The sequence below is a fragment of the Talpa europaea genome, assembly GCF_964194135.1.
Source record: "Talpa europaea genome assembly, chromosome: 9".
In the NCBI taxonomy this organism is placed as follows: Eukaryota; Metazoa; Chordata; class Mammalia; order Eulipotyphla; family Talpidae; genus Talpa; species Talpa europaea.
Window position 1 is genome coordinate 56,355,701 of NC_140076.1, and position 19,680 is coordinate 56,375,380.

A 19,680-nucleotide genomic window follows, 5' to 3' on the forward strand; every position below is an offset into this window, starting at 1 on the left:
TCTGTAAAATCGGAAATGGAGAGTTGCAACTGGAAATCAGGATGGTGGCAACGTGCTATAAATACTAGCTCTGCAGCTAGTATTTATACCAGCAGATCAGCTGCTGCTGCAATGCTGGCTCACCTTTGTCTTTGCAAAGAAATACAGTAACAAGTTTTTTGAGTGGAGTTCACCTCCAGCAGGTGGTTCACCTCTTACTGGTCACAAACCACTTGTTTTGGTTAAAATACCATGGGCTGTTAGCAGCCTTTCCCCCACCCCCCACCCCGCCCTCACCCCCAACACACATTTCTCGGAATAAAAATGTTGTAAAGCTGACTCTAAAATTTCAACATTTAATTTTTTGCTCATGTTATTTATATAGTTCTTTCCAGAAAGAAAAGCACCCATATGATCAACGGGAGATGCAAGGAGCTCCGAGAAGATCATGAGTCAACTAGGGGGCTATGGATTGTGATTTAAGATATGTCCTTAAACCTCAGATTCTTCATGTGTCAAATGAATATGAGACTGGTGATTACATTAAGCTAACGTTCTATGATTCTGACTCACTTTTCTAGAGGACCCAGCCAAGTTGGAGAGTCCCTTTATTTACTGAGCAGATTAAACTCTTTAGATTCTTAAAGCGCTCATGTTTGTTGTTGTTGTTTTTTCACCATCTCCCTTCCCTTCCTGCCCTCTGCACCTGGCAAACAGTTGCTAAGAAAATGTGAAATGTTCCAAGTTAGGGGACTTTTTGGACACAGATTCTGAAACTTCAGTTTTGCTGTTGGCCAGGCAAAGTTCTTGCTTTTCTTTGTGAGGTAAGGTAGGAGAGAAGAGAGAGAAAGAGCAGCTTTTACTACACCAGAAATAACTGAAATAATTAGGCCTGCAGTCTAATCTAATCATGCTTTTGTTTATTCACCTCATATAAAAGTTTCTTAAGAATGCATTTGAGCACAATATATAATAACACTATAACATACATTGTGAGATTTGAAAACAATAAAATGTCCACCTGAAATAATGCAGTGTTCATAGACATACAAACCCATTGGTCATGCACATTTGTGCCATTTCTGTAAGTATGGGGTCACAATGCTGAACTGAAAGCATGAAACACATTTTACAAACTGAGACTGAAGTCAGTGAGAGGCCTAAGTGTTATCAGAAGCTTCACATTTGCATAATTTACTACATCAGTTCACATTGTATTATAAGATTCACATTGTTTTATTGTTTTCTTTTGTAATTAATTGGAACACCACGTTCCTGCTTAATGGCAGGCAGAAGGCTTTCTCTCCAAAGTCAGTAGTTTGGGAACACTCAGGAGAACCATCCGTGAGCAAATGTAGTGTTGCTTTTTAAACCAAAACCACAATTATAGTAGAACCCACTTATAACCCAACTTACGTGTACACAGATTTGGACAGAACATGGGTAAAAACCACATCCCTCTGCTCCCTACCCCTATCAAACTATACAAAAGTAAAAGCTCGGTATAAACCACTTAGTATCTAATGTGAGAATCCTATTTCCAAAATCACTTCATAAAGGGGTTGAGCAGTATTAGCAATTCAGACTAAGAAAAGGGCAGACTCCAATAAAAGCCCACGGGTGCCCTCACTGGGGGGCTGTATGTCTCTCCATAGTGACCTTCAGGTTATATAATACACAATACAAAACGTTACAAGAAAAGTCGCAACTCTTAGGCAGAGTTTTCTACACAAATGTAACACCACCATTGGCAGGCAATGTTAGGTATATAAATTAATAACTTACAAAACATTACATTATATACATGAAGTAATAAATACACCGTTATAAACAGAAATGGAGGTGTTAGCATGGTAGGCAGTGCAAGAGAAAGATGGCAGCATTAAATTGAAAACAGTGTGATCAGTGTGAGAATGAAGTCGGGGCGGGCTGGGGGCCAGTGGCACCCCATTGCAGAGGGGTTTAGGATACACTGGGGTGCAGGGCTTCAGGAGTTTACAGACTCTGACTGACTGGCAGGACAGTCCCCTCTTCTCCCTTAGCTTCTTCAACTTTATTATGTTTACCAAAAAAAAAAAAAAAAAAAGGACTGTAAAGGAGAAGAAATTCTTCTCAGAGCAGGCTGGATAAGCTAAAAGGAGCTGGTTGGGACACTAGGGAACAGAAAATAGGAGGTGGTTACAAGTGTATCCTTTCTCTTTGCAAAAGTAACTGTAGTAAAGTGAAAGATATTGCCCAAGAAAAAAGGAAGACCATTTTCTTTCCTTTTTTTTTTTTTCCAGAAAGAGTCAAAAAGATTATGTCAACTTTGAATACTTATCTGTGGAGAAGTTGTTACTAAACTCTTGGTATTCAACAGGCATTTTAAAGACATGAAAATGTTTTACAAAAAAGGCACACAGGTTGGCAGACAAGAGGACAAGGTGAGCAGATTTGTAAATGGAGTTATTAGCTAGTCAGTTCAGTCACTAGTAGGGACAGAGTCCCCAAACTTAGTGCAGAAAAATCTCTCAGTTTTGTGTCTTCCATTTTCAAGCCATTTAGTTGTGACCCCAACTTGGCCTCCAGTACCCCATAAAGCTTCAGCTCCCCACCAAGCTTGCAAATGAGGCAAGTCAACTGTGGGATTTCCTGAGCTGCTATTCGCTTCATGGTATTACATTCTGGCTCCAAACTCAAGTAACTGGAAAGGCCACGTGGCCCCTGTCCTGTGCAGGCCTTGGCCCCCGCGGCAGGCTGGCCCTGCCATACAGCCGGCATGCTTGTCAAGGATGGAATGTTCATCTCCACATGGAGAGGGGGATTATGTGTCGATCGGTGACTTGTCTTCTGTCTCGATGTCTACCTCAGTCTCTCCCAGGGAATCTCTATGTTCTGGATCGATCACACAGAGGGTCTTTGTGCTGCTGAAATAGTTGTGGCCCTCACCCTCCTTTTCAGGTCCTTCAGAATCTTCCTCTTCAAGAGTCAGTTCAAACTGAAACTTCTCCATCAGACCCTGGCAGTCTCTATTCTGCTCGTCCAATGGTGGAGAAGGACTCTGGGGTATCATGCTCTGATACCAGTTCCTGTTATCTTCTAACGTATCCAGAATGTCCTGGGCATCAGGCTGTACCAGATCTGCCCAGGTCTCCCACAGTGGATGGACGATGTAGTCAATAAAACCAACCTGGAGAAAAGCAAGGTTACACATCTGTTATTCTCATGGGGCTCTGAAAGCAGGCAAAACATGCAAAGAAAGAGCAGTAACAACTCAAGAGGGATTGATAACAATGCAGTCTATGATATGAGCACCTACAATATGCTATGTCCTGGACTGGGTGCAATATATGCATTATGGCTCTTCATCTCCCCAAAGTAAATACTGTTAACCACATTGACAAAGAATGAAACTAAGACTCAGTAAGATGAAATATCTTGTCAGACGTCACAGAACCAGTAAGTAGTGGCTCTGGGACTCAGTCCCAGCTCAGTCTGGTTCCAAAGCCTGAATTTGTCTCACTACAACTGATTACTTTTCCTTTTATGTTTGCCAGATAAGAAGTCTGGATGTAGCCCTGACTGGGAATAACTCTGTCACTAACTTGGATTCTGTGAGTCATTCTCTGATGAAGGAAGCCCCAGGTCTAATGAGCTTTGACTCAACATTCTTTCCCTGATAACTTTAAAATGTGCCTCTGCTCCAAAATGAAGAGGAGCTGGCCTCTGACTACTCTGAAATTTTCCAAGTTCTGTGGGATGCGTTTGGTTTGTAGAGGAGTATGGTAAAACACTTGAACATACTTCAAGTCCCTAAACAAACAAATAACCCCTCAGTGGACACGTCTGCATTGTTTTAGATCCATAGGGTGCACAATCATTTCCATAGGGAGAAAGAAGGGAAAATAAAAACAATTAAGCAGTTCCTTTGCTAGTGTTCCTGTGAATAAATACAAGACTTATGGCTCTGTTATGGTTTACACGGTGGTTATGCATCCTGCATGAGCGGTCTCTGTGGCCTTACACTGACCTCTCCATTGTCGGACAAACAGGAAATGTTGGGGGTGGGGGTGGGTTGAAAGAAAGAATAGGTACTAGTTGAATGAGAGAATGGAATTCCCCTGTCATGGTCTGGGCTGCTGGAGAGATCCTAAGTCCAGATTCAGAGGGAGATGAACAAAGGTAACTCATTTGCACCCATGGCACATTATCATATAGCTACCTTTACACACTAGCATGGTAAACTTTCCTTTATTACCATTTTGGTTTCTGACCAGCCATTTAACACATCAAAGTTGTACCATATCTAAGATCCTTAGTCACATGTCACTCTTTTCCATCTAGCTATCCATTCATCCACCCACCCACCCACCCATCCATCCATATATCTTCTATCATTTTTTTAATCTGGTGCTTCCCTAGCCTTTACAAACAGAATTCACACCAAAGTTGGGCATCTCTGATCTGCATTGGTTATAAGAACTTGATTGTGGATGATTTAGATATTTCTCTTGCTTCCACTTACTACTTTGTCCTCTCTTTTCTTTATGTTTAATGTATTCTAAAGTCTATTTTTAAAGTTTTCCAAGGACTCCCAAAAAAACAAGCTCAAGAGAATATTATCTATCAGCTGAATTTATTTCCTTTCTTCACCTGTTTTGCTATTGCTAAATACTCAGCATTGTGGGTTTTTTTTAGGTTCTGGAGTGAGAGAGTTCAATTAACCCTAAGAGCATCTAGCCAAGGGCTTTATTACCCGGTACTCAGACAATGTCCACAAAAGTTCATTGGTGGAAAACACCAGAGTGGACCATGATGTCATGGCAACTGGGGACCTGTCCACAGTGATGAAGAGCGAAGGGCTTTGGAGAAAGGGAAGTTGGGGCACTAGAAAGCTAATGATCTGGATGAGGAGGGCAGCTTCTTCATCTGACACATAAGGAGCAATTGCTGGATCTCACGAGGTTGCTTAGAGGCTCAAATAGGAAACTATGAGAAAATATATGGGAAACCATACATAATACCATATAAGTACAAAGCTTTACTGTTGTTAATAACTTAAGAGCATTATTCTTATAAATGTATTATGCATGTAGGTATGCATTTTTATGTCTACATGTATTATTCTACTTAAGGCTTGAAAGCCTTTGAATTGGCCCTGACTAAGCTGAATTGAGCATTTTTATGGCATATTAGAATTTAGAGCACTTTCACAGATTTGAAACTCATTTAATTGGGTTTCTTTAAGAAGCAACAAAATAATATTTGCAAAGGAACTACACATTGATATTATAAGTGTATATAAATTTGAGGGTGGCAGGTAGTGTTGGAAGAGGGTCAAAACTAACAAAAAAAATTCTGAAAACTTCTGTATTTAGAAACTATAAACTATAAACTCATTCTCAATCATGACCGCCTGGGCAGGCCACTTGTCCCGGAAAAAAAAAAAAAATTAGTAGGTCTTAAAAATATCAGAGGTATAGATGGAACCTCGGAAGAGATTATAGTTCAGGAATTCAATTGTGGGGCAGAAGATATGTGTGGGAATAAGACCCACTACCTCTGGTGATAGTGGCAGTACTTGACTATGGAGAGACAGCAAATGGGGTGCAGAAAACAAGGATGTAGAGTAGATCTCTTAGATAAAGATAGAACTAGGAGAAATCTGGAAGGAGGAGGTGAGGAGAAAGCAACATTCAGTTCAATATGAATGAATTCAATATTCAGCTGCACATGCTAAAGGCACAGGCAACCCTCTGAACTGTTTGAGATACACGGACTGAACTTCGATGGACTTTTGATGACTACTTTATCTCTACCCTGTGAAACAGAGTGGAGAAAGCAAATGAGTCACGAGTATAATGGAACTAAATGGATAGTTACTTCCTTTTATTTCATATGCTGTTAAAAGAAGGGTACTAAATGGAAGCTTCTACTTCTATAATCTGCAGAGCTTATGAAAACTTTGAAAACCTTATATTAAATACCTGGGATTTTTCCACAGAAGCTGTGTGCTTATCACACATTGGGCTAATCTCCATTCCTCTCTCCCGCTCTTTGTCTCCTTGCTGGAAAAATTCCTCCATGATGCGGTCTGTCCATTGCCGATACAATTCCAAGGACTTGGTGGGGTTGCTCAGGTCTGCACAGTGTACCATGTTGCGAAGGACCTGGAATCATCAAGTTTTGGAAATCCCATAAAATTAGTTATAAAAACACCAGAACATCTCACCCTTCTTGTACTAGTACACTTGGTACCAAATCCAAACCCAATTTTAGTTGCATTATAATTATGGTATGTGCACCAAAAAAACAGTATTACAATGACACTGGCCAGAATTGGTTACTTACTATTATAAGAATCCCAAAAGGGAAAATGTGTGCCTTCTTAGATTGACAGTCACTCAATTTGAAAAATGGAAAGGACATTAGAGGTCAGATTCTGCCAGCATTTCCTTTCCTCAGTTTGGAAAAAATGCAAAGAATTACTCAAAGTAGATGTCTTCATATTTTCCACTTGTGGAAAGAGTTGATGACAATTTGTAAAACCAAGAGAGACCTAACAAACGTCTTGTCAACAGGAAGAATATCCAAACACAAGTTTGGGGACCAGTCGTCACGTATGCTCTGTTACGAGGCGATTTTGCCAGTTATTTTTAGAAAGAAACAATCCAATAAATAGGGTTATGTTTTTCTTCATAAATGAGAATGTCCTATTCTCCTTAGTTTGTTCTTAAAATAAGCTTCAGACTGTAGCAGTAATCTAGGGCAACTACGTGAACTTGTTTCTTTTTTATTTTTTAATTGTTGTTTGGTTTGGCTTTGTGTTAAACCCAAGGCTTTCATCAAATACCTGTATGCGATCAGTGTAGTTGTCCAGGAGGAGAACGCCTGAACTTGTCACTTTCTTTGTTTCTACCATGGTCTTCAGGTCTGCCAGCAGGCTCATGTGTTTGGACATATCGGTTGCTAACACCTTAGGTAAAAAGAAAGGAAAACTCTCAATGAACTCAATTTGTCAAAGAGAATGGAGCTGCTCCTTCTGCAAAGGTAAAGTAAGGAAGGAATGGAGAGAAGCTGAAATCTTACCATGTCAATAACCATTTTCCTGAGTGTCTGACGCTGCTTCTTGGTGAGATTCTGAAAGATGTCACAATGTTCTTCTTGTAGCAGTTTGAAACCCACAGCGAGGTGATGGTTTTCCAACACAGATTCATCATTATACATCAAAGCAAGTTCTGAATCTAATAAAGAAGTAGAGGAAATGATGACTTAATAAAAAGGAATACAATTCAAACATTGGCATTACCTCAATGAAATGAGATCTAGTACTCTCTAGATGACTTCAAGAACCAAGATCCACATATGTCATTTGCCCTTAAGAAAAAGTAGCCCTCTCCAAAGGGATGTAGCCAGTTTCTCAGGGGAAAAAAAAAAAAGCTTCACGTAACTATTAGAGCATAAGCTTGCTCTTTGGTTAACACTGACATTATTTTAAAATCCCTTTTCATCTTCTTTATTTCAGATGAAGAATTTGACATTAGATAAGGGCATTTCCAAGCAACTAATTCTTATTTGTATCTCAGTGTGTAATTTCCTTTACACCTTCCCACATTTTGGGCTTTGGAAAAAAAACAAACCAAAAATGCCACTAAACTTCATCAAATGCATTAAGATTTCAAGCTACAGTCTCTATTTTAATATGTTCCCCAGCTCTGTCAATTGTGAGTTCTGAATTTTTGAAGAAGATAATGGTGTGAGTGCAAAACATCATTTTATCCAACTAATGTAGCTTTTTAGAGCTTTCTATAAATATAATTGTAAACTTTAGTGGTTTTGTGGAATCGTCTTGATGTCAAATTTTCTGCTGTCTGATCCTGCAATAGCTAACTACCTAACTATACCTTCCTGCCTGCCTTTCACACCAGAATCACAGATATCTTTCATTAGAACCTGGTCTGCAATTGAGAACATGGTCATTGAACTCATGAAACCACATTTTTTCTTTTAATCAAGGACATAGCCAAGTGATGGCAATGTGTCACTAATTGCAGGTTAGAAATACTATTGTTTTAACTGAGTGTTTTGAATGACAGCTTCAGAAAAGGTGGTGGGATAGAAGTCATTTCATCATCCATGCCCTATTTATCCTGTGAACAAGGGTACAGTTTTGCAAGTCAGCTTTATATACTATAGTGCTGTAAGTGGCTATAGCAGAAACACAATTTGTCTGTATGAATCAACTGGTCTATAGCTACACTGATTTATGACACCACATTATGCCAGCCGATACAACCCATGTAGAGAAATAGTTGTCCAAAGTTTATGTTCTTCCAAAAGAGAAACAAGGTTAAAAAAAATGTACCCCACACCTAGATCACCCATATATTCTGTTGATAAAATATGAATAGGACTCCTATATCAAGCCATTTAAACATTTCTATAGAACTGTCAGCAGTTGTTAATCATTATCACAAAGGGCTGACCAATATTCTTAAAAGAGAAAGCACTTGCATTCTCAGTATTTAGAACTGGTGCATTAACTGAGCAAATTCCAGGATTTTCATTATCATGGACACCTAACATTTTGAGCATGACAAAAGCTTTGGGTGTGGCTTGGGATCCTAAGGCTGGTCAAGCCCTAAAGGTCACTGAGGTCATCCTCCCTGCTCTAAACCAATCGATGGTCATCAACTCTATGCAGTTAGAAGAGAGTGTGGGACTTTTAATGACCCTCCTGAATTTTGGAGACACATCCCAGTGCTATTTTTGGCATCTTATTTCTGTTTGGAGGTTCCCATACTCAGATACAACATTTGGACCTACTTCCTCAGTAGAGAGGGCCAGTGGAGGGTCACTGAGCTCTATGTGAGAGCCCTGCATAATACTAAAAATCATTATCTCATTGTCCTCAGCTCTTTCCTCATGCTTACTGGACAATTCCACATCAGTTACTCCATTCTCACATATTGTATTTCCCAAACACTGAATACTTTTTATAGCTCCTCTGACCCTTTCCAAGTTCACCATGCAGCTCCAAAATTTGTTGCCAGACTGGACACAGTATACAGGAAAGGTCTGACCAGTTTGAGAGGAATGGAAGGATTACCTCATTATTACCCTTATTATTATCCAAAATAAAAACATTAGAAGGAAAAAAATTAAGTAGTGAATCATGTAATTATCTTGAATGACTGTTTTAGGGGTGAACTCACTTGTGTTGATGAGAAACTGATTGGAGACTCCAGGATGATCAACGTCATGGATGGCAGCTGCAAAAATGGCGGCCAGGATTTCCAAATCTGTGAAGACGGCCTGCAGAGCAAAAGAAGTGCTTTGAATAACTCCATGCCCATTTGCCCCTCCTACTTATTTAGTTTCATATTAAAGCATCCCAGTTCTTTCTTGGTGGGATGATTGCTTGTTGAATTATATAATGCCCCCCAATACTAATTTACTTAAAGGTAGATTTTGTCCATCATCATAAGGTCTCCTGTGAAAGGGCTGATGACCGGAAGCCATGCCCACATCAAGCCTGCAGGCGAAGTCTGAGGGAGGCATTAGCACAATACTCTGGTGAGTGATCAGGTGTTGCCTGATGTTTGTTTCTTGTGTAAGTGGTATGGCAAGATGGTGCTTATATAACACAAGCACATACATGTCAAAAGGAGCGAGTCAAACTGGCTCTGCTCTAAGATAGAACAACCTGCATGTGTTTTCAGGCTGAGTAACTTCAAGAATAAAGGCCAAATTCCAGGTTTACAAGACTGACAAGACACTATTTCCCAAAGCTAAATTTATAGTGTGGTCCGAGGCTTTCCTACAGTCATTTTTTTCATCCACTTATTCAATATCTATCCATTAAATGTTTACTATAGGCAAGATTTAAGAACATTTTTAACAAGTAAAACCTAGCGCCCTGCTGCTCAATTCCTTCAGGCCATGCAGGGAAGCTTCCTTTGCCCCCACTTGCACACAATAATTTAAACCTCATGTTTATTTAGGTACATATTGCTGCTCACTGACAAGTCTTTCTTTGGCTGAAATGTCTTTCCTTATCCTCTGTGATTGCTAAAACCTTCTGATACTTCAAATGCCAGCTCAGTTTCCACTTTTCCCACGAAGAACAATCAAACTACTCAACAAAACATTGAATCCCTCTTCTCCAAAAATTTATCGCAATCTTGGTCAATTTCTTGTTACTTAGTAGGTGCCTATCAACAACAGAGGACAGCTGATAAACAGTGTTGGCCTACTCTGTGATACTTTTATAGAATTTAAAAATAATACTGTTTTTTTTTCCTTCAGGGGGATAAAAGAGTCTTAGCTTCATCTCATTTTCCCAAGTGATCTTAGATTTCTATTTTTTAGAAAATATAGAACCAAAGCAATAGTGTTTGGGCAGCTTAATCTCTCTTCACCTTCCAGCCTGAACCTGCAAAGTGGAGCAGGATAGGGCATGGCTGGGCCCTTCTGGTAGTGAGCCTGCACATGTGGATGCCTAACCCCCACTGCCACCTGTCCAGGAAGAGAATGCCTCTGGGCACATAGCTGCTTATACTGGTAAATACAATGCATTTAATTTGTAAAGGAAAGAATCACAGCCACCTTCTCTGAGATGTCTAGCAAAATGGAATACGGGCCTTCTATGCTTCAGCATGATTTATTCCTCAGTTCTAGAATTATCAGCTACTTTTTCTTCAATCCTTAGAATCAATTTTATGAATTCTTAAGAGCATAGGCCTGTGTGTATTTATTCCTAACAGGAATTATACAGAATACTTTATGCTTCTGTGCTATCTTTCACAGTGCCTGAGGCCATGGGGGCATTTTAGTATATGCATATTGAGAATATACTCTATACCAGACATTGAACTAGATACTTCTTAGATACAAGAGATACAAAGAAAAGTAAAGCATTCTTTTAATTGCTTGATCATTAAATATTTTTTTCAATTGTAAGAGGTACAAATAATGTTACTTGTTACTCTGATATTAGAAAGCAAAGTAAATAGAAATGTCATTCATTTTTACTGAGAGATACTATATATATATAAAAAATGAGTTCAGGCATGCAGTCATCTAATAATATTATTTTAATATATTATAGGTTGTCACTTTTTAAAGAGGATGGGGAGGTGTGCATAATAGATTATAATCACTCACATCGAGGGCTGGTGTAGAGAGAAGAACATGGGTTGACTGGGCAACATCGGCAGCATGCAGGCTGTTGTGATAGGCCACATCTGAATGGTAATGGTCTTCTAAAGTCATCATGTAGGTGACAAATGTGTCAGATGAGATTTTGAATGTCTTCAGGAGGTCTCTTTCCTACGTAGTAAAATGGATCAAAAAATAGGTAAGTAGATGTCAAGCAATGGAGAAAAGTCACATCAGAAAAGTAAACTGGGATGAAGAAAAATCAGTCATCCAATTGCATAAGTGACATTCTTTCCTGCTCACTCACCTGGAATATGGCATACATGATGCATGTTAGGGGTCTGTTGTGTGAATATCCAGCCACATTGAAGATGTTAAGTCCCCATTTGTTCAGGTCTTCTAACTCCTGCAATCAAAATTAGAGAAATCTAGGAATTAGAATAACAGTCCTCACTATTTTTATTTATTTTTTGGAACAATGACGGCTTAAGTGTTTAGAATATCTATTTAGAGTGCTCTAATAGCAGGAAATCTGAAAATGGATTGGTCTAGGATGGCTGGGTGTTCTAGTCATACCAGTTCCAAGTTTCTGTGTATGTTTTCAGAAAAGAGTGTGAGTTTATCTATGAATTTCATTGTTGGTCTCCATTTCCCATCTGCCAGTCTTCAACCAATGGTGATTTCAGAGGTAGATGCAAGTGGTGAGAGATCACGCTAGCCCATTTTCCTGTCTCTCCCTCTTGCTGTTCACTGGACCACTAGTAACAGCTAGAAAAGAATGTCAGAGAAACTCCTCTACCCTTTGCTTATCATCACTAAGAGAACAACAGAGACTCAGCTGCTAGAATGTGTCTAAGTCAAGCTTAATTTAATGGAAAAAGCTGTGAAGAATGCAAGTCTTGTATCATATCCTAGAGCTCCTGGGCCATAGGTGGACCTGAGAGAAACATCATTTAATCTTGTGTTGTGAGATTATCCCAAGGTTCTATGATTAAAGGAACAGTTTATTCAATTTTAATTACTGCTCAGAGTATGGGATCTAGGCTCTCCCAAAAGGGTTGGCCCACTATTGAGTCACCCTTACTCTAAAGGCATCTTTCAGAAGATCCCACTAAATGTTCATGTGTAACTCCCTTCATATTTCAAGGCTCAGAGGACCTCAACAGCCATCTTGTGTAACCTAGAAGACGTATGATTTTTTTCTGTGTCTTACTTTATACTACTGGGATTTGGGCTCAAAAATCAATCATTTCTTGGGCCTCCCCGGTGGCACAGCGGTTGAGCGCTGGGTTGCGAAGCTGCCCGCAGCCTCTACAGCGCTGGTTCGATCCCCGGCTGCTCCCCAGCCACCGGAGGAGGGTCCCACATGGCGCGCAGACCTCTCCTGCCGCCCCGCTGCTCCCCTCAGCAGTGTACTTCGGTCCTTCTGCCTGCTCTGCTCCCCGCTCTGGCCCTGGTGAATTCTCTCACCCTCCCGCGCTTCTGACTGTACCCAGTGCTTGTATAAATAAATAAATAAATAAATAAATAAATAAATAAATAAATCTTTAAAAAAAAAAAATCAATCATTTCTTTCATTTCTTCTCCAGCTATCTCAAGCAGGGCAGATTTTCCCATAGGTCCTTGAAATGTCTTCTGGGATCATTTAATCTTGCCTACTAGCCTCTCCTCAGATTCTCTCAGTGTGCCTTCAGCAGGATTCTCCATCAAGAGCTAATGACCCAAACTCAGAATAGGATCTTTTTATTAGGTACTGGCAATGGACCAAAAGGCCACATCAGCCTCCTCAAAAAATTTAGTAATAAACGAATAAACCAACCTATTTTCTATAGGTATTTTGAAGCATTGCCTGCTACAAAGCAGAGAGCTACATGTACACACACCCTCAGCCCATATTCACCTTGGCCAGATGATCTTCATTTTCTGTGTTGACTCCGAAGCGTGAGATGCTTGTATTGTTTAAACTTGAACTGTGCATCAATTTCTTCACCCCGCTTATCTGTGTCATGAGTTGTTGCTTTTTCTTCTTCTCCCTGTCTTTCTGGGTGGGAGATGGAATCTCCACATCATTCTGCTTGTCTGCAACAAAGGGACATGTTTTTAGTGCATATGTGCCAGTGGGAACCCACTGTCATATTAAAAGCCACTTCCAATGATTTGTAACGGACCCTGCATCTTCTGAAGGACTGTCCTAGCAGTACCTCCTTTGCCTCCAGGACAATCCAGTGAGGTAGATGGGGGAAAATAATGGTAAATTTTATTGCTCCATTTTTTTGCTAAACAAAAATGAAGCTCAGAGGAAAGAGATAAGAGAAATAACTTGTTCAAGAAGTGCAGAGGTAGAACTCAACCCCAGATCTTCTGTTTGCAGCATAACTTAGAAGAATCACACACATTTTCAAAGTGGGGCACATGCAGATTTTTTTATTAAAGTTAATAACTTGTGTGTTTGCATAATAGAAAAGGCACATGTAGTCAAGTCCAGATTAATAATAACAGGCTTTATGTTCTGTTCATTTTATTATATTTGGATTTATTTCTGACTTAAATCAATATAAATTTAGCAGGGTTCAGCTTGGCTGAGAAGCATGCATGTTAGAGAAATAAATGTTTTATAATCTTTAAATCTCCATTTGAGGCTTAGAGGAAGACTATATTTTCAGTTTTACTTCATGTCTTATTCTACTAATTCTACCACTAAATAATAAACACAATGCCTCTCCTGAAATAGGATTACATTCATTAAAATATGCTCATTAAATATTTATGGCATCTCATTTTATCTTTTAAAAATTCTGCTCCAAGGTAGTGGAATTGAGATTAGAGGGGAAAAAATGTGTATAACACTTGTAGAAGCTCTTTCCTTGATATTATACTATTGAAAATATCAGCTATCAAATATTCTATTTTTATGTCACCTGGGGCTATATCCTGAGCAATTTTGAAAAATATATTAACTTTTTCAGGCCACAGGGATGCCTGTGAGTGCAGAGAAAATGCTTTATTAAATTGTTTTAACAACTACTTCAGTGAAGTAAATGATTCCCTGTGGTTGAAAGAGTTAATGCAGCTTTCAAAAGTTTCTACATTTATCTCTACTTGTTACAGTGAAAATAAGTATAAAGGCAACATTTCCATTTGAAAATGACATGCTTCCAGATGGCATGCTGGTATCTAGACTATTTGCTTTCAACTCTAGCACATGAGGGCACAGTCACATTTTCCCCAGGGACCTCCACCTGCTCACAGGACCCTGTTGACAATACATAGAAGCAAAGCAAGGACAGGGAGACAGAAGTAGCCATGATAGCATAATATCAAGTACACTCAACCCTGGCTGCAGGGCTGGAGCAAGGATGTTCTGCATCCCTAGCATTTCAGTATTGTCTCTGGGTGCCCAAACCCCTTAGATTCACAGGCCAATGGCTTTTGCTTAGGGAGGAATTTTAATGATGACCTCCATTAATTTAGGAGTTTCCAGGCTGGTTTCATATCAGAAGCACTTAGGGAACTTTAAAAAAATACAGAATCATGAGCCCCACCCAATCCTACTGAATCGGTAATTTTTAAAAAGCTTCCCAAGTGATTCTGACCATCAGAGCCAGATTTGGGAACCAGTTATAATCCCACTCTCTTACTTTTCCGATGAAACCAGCAACTTGCTCAAGCTCAAAGGGCAATTTATTCAACAGATATTTATTTTACAATTACTTAGTTCCAGACACAGTGATTCAATAGCATAGAATCCAGGCCTTGAAGTTCCTATTAAAAATCTCTTTCCTGTCTCACAATCTCTGGCAGAAAACACTAGATATTATATTATTTTTGAAACTACTTTTCTCTGTCACTTCACTCCTAATAACTACTACTTTTTGCTAAAATGAAAGAACACCATTCTTCATGTCTGGTTAGAGGCTGTTAGATTCTCCTGTGCCACTGCAGATATAAAGGCCTCTAGCGGAACTAATAGCTCTTTGCCTTTGTTTAATTAAAGATTCCTTGCAAAAAGTGAGTAATTGAGTCAAATCACTACTGTGTCTGGAACATTACTATAAAGAAGAAGGCCATTATTCACAGAGCACCAATCTGACATTAATGGGTGTTTCCCTGTGCAGGCCTTGGAACAACTGAGAGGTTTCCCTATTCTGAATTTCCTCTGTTATATGCTTAGCCAGCGCACTGCGGAAATAACCTGAAATACAGACTCAAAGAATCACAATAAACACTTAGGGGATTTACAGTTACAGAATGGTCAGAACACAGTGGGGAAAGAGTGGGCCAGCAGAAAACAAATAAACAAAAACCCAGATGCCAAAAGATGATCACGTCAAAACTGTTAATGGTATAATTTGAGGTGCCTTTCTGACTAGATCACAGCACTTAATTCTTAAGGTCTTTCTCATCTGTCTTGAAAATTTTATGCTTTATGTTTGAGATGGTAAGTAGGAGAATTCAAAGTATTAAAATATCCTCTTAAAATACCAACTAAATTGTAATATCACATCTACATATCTTGCTTTGTCTGTGCTTCCTCCCTTTGGCTCCTGCTTCATTTGTTCTGGTACCATCAACCTGGAGCCCATTATGACAGTATCAGTAAGTAATTGCATTTGGTATGTTGCCTCTTGCCTGCCTTTTGGTTTGTCTACCTGGACCTCGTCGTTTTAGATGGAAATGACACAGGTTTCACAGGCGTGGAATTCTCTCTTCCTAGATGACACACTTTTAACATTCAATGACTTATTGAGGTGCTGCTCTTTGTGATTAGCTTAAATCATTAAGATCTGCCTATTTTCTCACTGAGATGGCTACCATGCTTTATAAGAGCCTTGCATATTTCCGGAAACTTAATATTTTATTTTTAGGGCCAACAATCCTTGTTTCTAAAGACCTCTTCAAAAGAAAACATATATTACTTACATATTCCTACATGTGTTTTTCTTCTATGTGTTCTAAGTTCCTAAGTTAAAAAGGGACAGGGCATTTAGGTCCAGGAGTCAAGAGAGCACAGTCTGAGTACTGGGTCAGGAACATATTGGCCAAATGATTTTGGTCAAGTTACTTTTCCTTTCTGGGCATCAGTTTTCTGTCTTGTAAAATGTGAAAACTGGACTATGAATCCATTAACATCCCTAGCACATCTGAGAGTATATGAAAAAGTCTTCATTGTCCTCCAGGAATATTCACCATTCTCATAAGACAGGACTAAGAATTTCATGTCTTGCATATGCAGTTTGAAAAAAAGCTTTGTTTGTTTCCTTTTCAAGATCACCAAATTGCAAGCCCAGGGTCCACCACAGAGAATCCAGATTGCCAGGTATGTCTTAGCAAAACAGATAAACTCCATATATATCAGAGCCATAGAATTTTGAATTGGAAGTGATTTGGGATGTCATTTATTCAAGTGCACCCATTGTACAGATGAGGCAACTGATACATCTTTGTTTTAAAGAACTATTTCTTTTCTCCCTATATTTTTTCCAGGAATGTTTAAATTTTAACCTGGTCTACCTTGCACATGGTCTACCTTGCACATGCACACATACACATCACACTCCTAATGCTAAAAATCTGTAAGGATTGAGAATTTAATAACCCTCCTGATAATTTAATTTTTGGAATAGTCAGAAAGCAAATGACTAGGTTTCATCAAGAGATGTACCTAAATAGCAAATGGAATATTCAAGAGAGCCTTTACATTTGCCTGTTTTGAGAAATAAAGCATTGAGACTGAGACTCCCCTTTACAATCTTATTAGCTTTCTGGCTTGATAGCCTTTGATGATAAAAGGAACAAAAGGATATTGACATATTGAAATAGTCTTGTCCTTGGTAGGCAGAGAGTGAAAGAGACTACAATGAAGTGAACTGCTTAGGTGCAGGCTTATATGAGTAGGGGCTCAGGGACTAACTTAACTCTGTAGTGAAGAGTCTTTGACAAAACAAAAACCCTGGCATTTTTAAAAGCAATGTTTATGAAAAGAGAAATGCATTCTTGCACTTAATGATTTTATTTTTTCTCTCCCACAATCAATACTTTATAAAATGTCCCTAAACACTCCCTGACTTATACAAAATAATTGGATGTTGCACAGATAGGAATAGATCAGAAATGGACAGCAAAGATGCAAAGGTTTCGAAAGGAAAAAAGGAGAGTTTCAGTAGAGACAAAATGGATCAGTATATAATGCTTTCTGTTCAATTAGATTCTAGCTACTTCTTAGAGCTAGAAGTATGATAAATTCTCCTCCGACTAAGGTTGTCCCAACTGCAAGTGGAGAAAACCAAGAGCTGCAGACACCACATACTGGAAGCAGTTGAAAAGGCACTTGTCATTTTGTGCTGTGCCCACTTACTGCAGAGTAATGCCATGAGCTTTGTTTGCAGTAGAGGGATCAAAGATTAATCTTCTGGTAACAGGCACTGCTTTGGCATTAGAGAAACAGAAATGATTTTTAAAATAAAACCAAAGAGGTATAAGTTCTCCATCACGTATCAAGGCAAATACTCATTGATTTAATGAAGTGCAACTATGCCAAGGAAAAGAGAGGTGTGATGCTAAGAATGGATCATTTCCCTGGAAAGTAAAATAACCATAATTCAGTGGTAATTGAAAGTCGACAGAATCTAAGTGCTACTCATTACCTTTGAAGTACAGATTTGCATATTCTGCAGCTCTTATTAAATTACATGTATACATATATTCCAAATGGGTTCACTATACAATAGAAGCTTTAAACATGAGATCAGAGATCCTTACTCATCAAACAAGATGCATGACAAGTAGTTGAACATCACAGATACAAACCTTTTCTGTCAGTGTCATATGTTAGTAGTAGTAAGGTGAAAACAAAGCATGATAGATAAAGCATCAGATTGGGAAGATAATAGTACTGCTGCAGAAGGTCAAATCTTTCAGAGATGAAGATTCTCCCACCCACCCCCCCATTTATCTTTAATAAATAACGGAGCAAAGCAATAGTCATATTATTTTTATAACTCATTCACATGGTTCAAATCAGTTATTCTCCAACTCTATCTCTTGCAAACAACCTAATAGCAAATCTTTTGGTCAAAGCCCATTTATTGGAAGAATTTAAAGAATACCATGTTAGAGGAGCCAATGGAGTTGTTCCTGGGGTTTGGGGGAATTAGAGCCCCACTCCCACCTCTCAGAGGTACTTAATAGAGATGGCAGTGGGTGGGCAGATAAGGGGTATCCCGAGATCCATAGAAATATAATGATCCCATCTGTCTTTGATGGGTATTTCCATATTTTTAAAAAAAAAAACATTTTCCAGCTTATTTTTCCCCTTAATGATTAATTTTCAGTCTAGTTCTTATTACGCATGAATTTATTTTTTTCTGGGACTTAACATTAAAAATTCACCTAGGGAGGTCTGATGGGTCGCAGTGATTAATACTGAAGGGAAAAAAAGGGAAAAAAAAAAATCTCAGTTACGGAACAGCTTTCCTAAGTAATAGCTTACCTAAGAAAGTATTTGAAATGTACTCAGACACCTGGTTCCCTGATCGGCTCATTTCTGAGAGATGTGTCAGCTCCCGGTTCAGCATTCTTTTGAACTGTTTATAAAAAAACAAAAATGAATTAACCACTAGAAAAACAGCAACTTATCACTTTAGATATTTCCTGCTTCACTAAGAACGAAGAATTGCATGAGCAATTACCATTAGATAAATAATGCTGTTTCTACAAAATACAACATCCCCTTGAGAATATGAAATTATTTCAGCGTCACCTTAGGAAAATAAAGGTTTTCTTAAGATTTCTTAGAATTAACATCTGATTTCTTTTGAAAATGCAAACATAGGGAAAGGAAGTTGAATAGAAGTCAAAATAATTTTACTTGAAAATGTAGCTACATTTTCAAATACATTTAAATGTAAATTAATTCTAATATATAATTTGAGTTAATAATCTATATAGTGAATAGCAATTCTATAGGGAAAGTTTAAGGGAAAATGGAGAAAAAGAAGCATCCTTTAAAAGTAGAGCTGCATAAAAAGAATAGGAATAAAATACAGCACAGTATATTTGAATACAATGTAATACAATAAACTCTTATTTCACAATCAGCAGCCTCTGTGGGCTAGTGACAACACAATGAAATCATTACAGATGTTTTCTACTTCACAGAAAACATACAGATGTAAATGTTGCACATTCTATCAACGACACATAATAGAATCAAATTAACCCACCTTGATATAACCCCAAGATACAGATAACAAATAGTTTGCCTCAGGCATTTTGGAATGCTCTCCTTGCCACAATCCACAAATCGCTTTGAAAGAATTCAGTCTGAGAGAGCAATCCCAAAAGGGTCAGGAAAGTCTTGCAGATTCAGTGGTAAAATAATCAAAACTTATGAAAGACAAGCCTCCAGAACTTAGGGCATTTCCTAAAGCAAACAAAGCCCATCTTCTCACTCCATTCTTGTAAGAAGCCTATGCTCCCTGCTTCTTTCCGGGCAGGGAGAGTAATGAAATCAAGATTTGCACGAAGAGCAAGAGCCCGTCCAAATGCATTCAGCTGGCTGCT

General features: G+C 38.7%; 1 protein-coding gene across 4 annotated transcripts in view; it reads right to left on the reverse strand.

Moving 5' to 3' along the window:
• Window positions 1-2,782: 2,782 nt before the first annotated feature.
• PDE4B (phosphodiesterase 4B) overlaps window positions 2,783-19,680 on the reverse strand; it is a gene marked incomplete at both ends in the record, with an annotated part of 396,614 nt that continues 379,716 nt past the window's right edge. For 3 of the 4 annotated variants that reach the window (XM_084243282.1, XM_084243283.1, XM_084243284.1), the window contains 9 exons: window positions 2,783-3,148; window positions 5,946-6,128; window positions 6,812-6,934; window positions 7,048-7,202; window positions 9,174-9,273; window positions 11,125-11,289; window positions 11,426-11,524; window positions 13,019-13,197; window positions 18,608-18,701. In XM_084243282.1, coding sequence (XP_084099408.1) covers window positions 2,783-3,148; window positions 5,946-6,128; window positions 6,812-6,934; window positions 7,048-7,202; window positions 9,174-9,273; window positions 11,125-11,289; window positions 11,426-11,524; window positions 13,019-13,197; window positions 18,608-18,701 — 1,464 coding nt within the window. Of the gene's footprint in view, window positions 3,149-5,945; window positions 6,129-6,811; window positions 6,935-7,047; window positions 7,203-9,173; window positions 9,274-11,124; window positions 11,290-11,425; window positions 11,525-13,018; window positions 13,198-18,607; window positions 18,702-19,340; window positions 19,568-19,680 lie in introns of those variants that run through there. The other variant, XM_084243285.1, reaches the window with a different exon arrangement.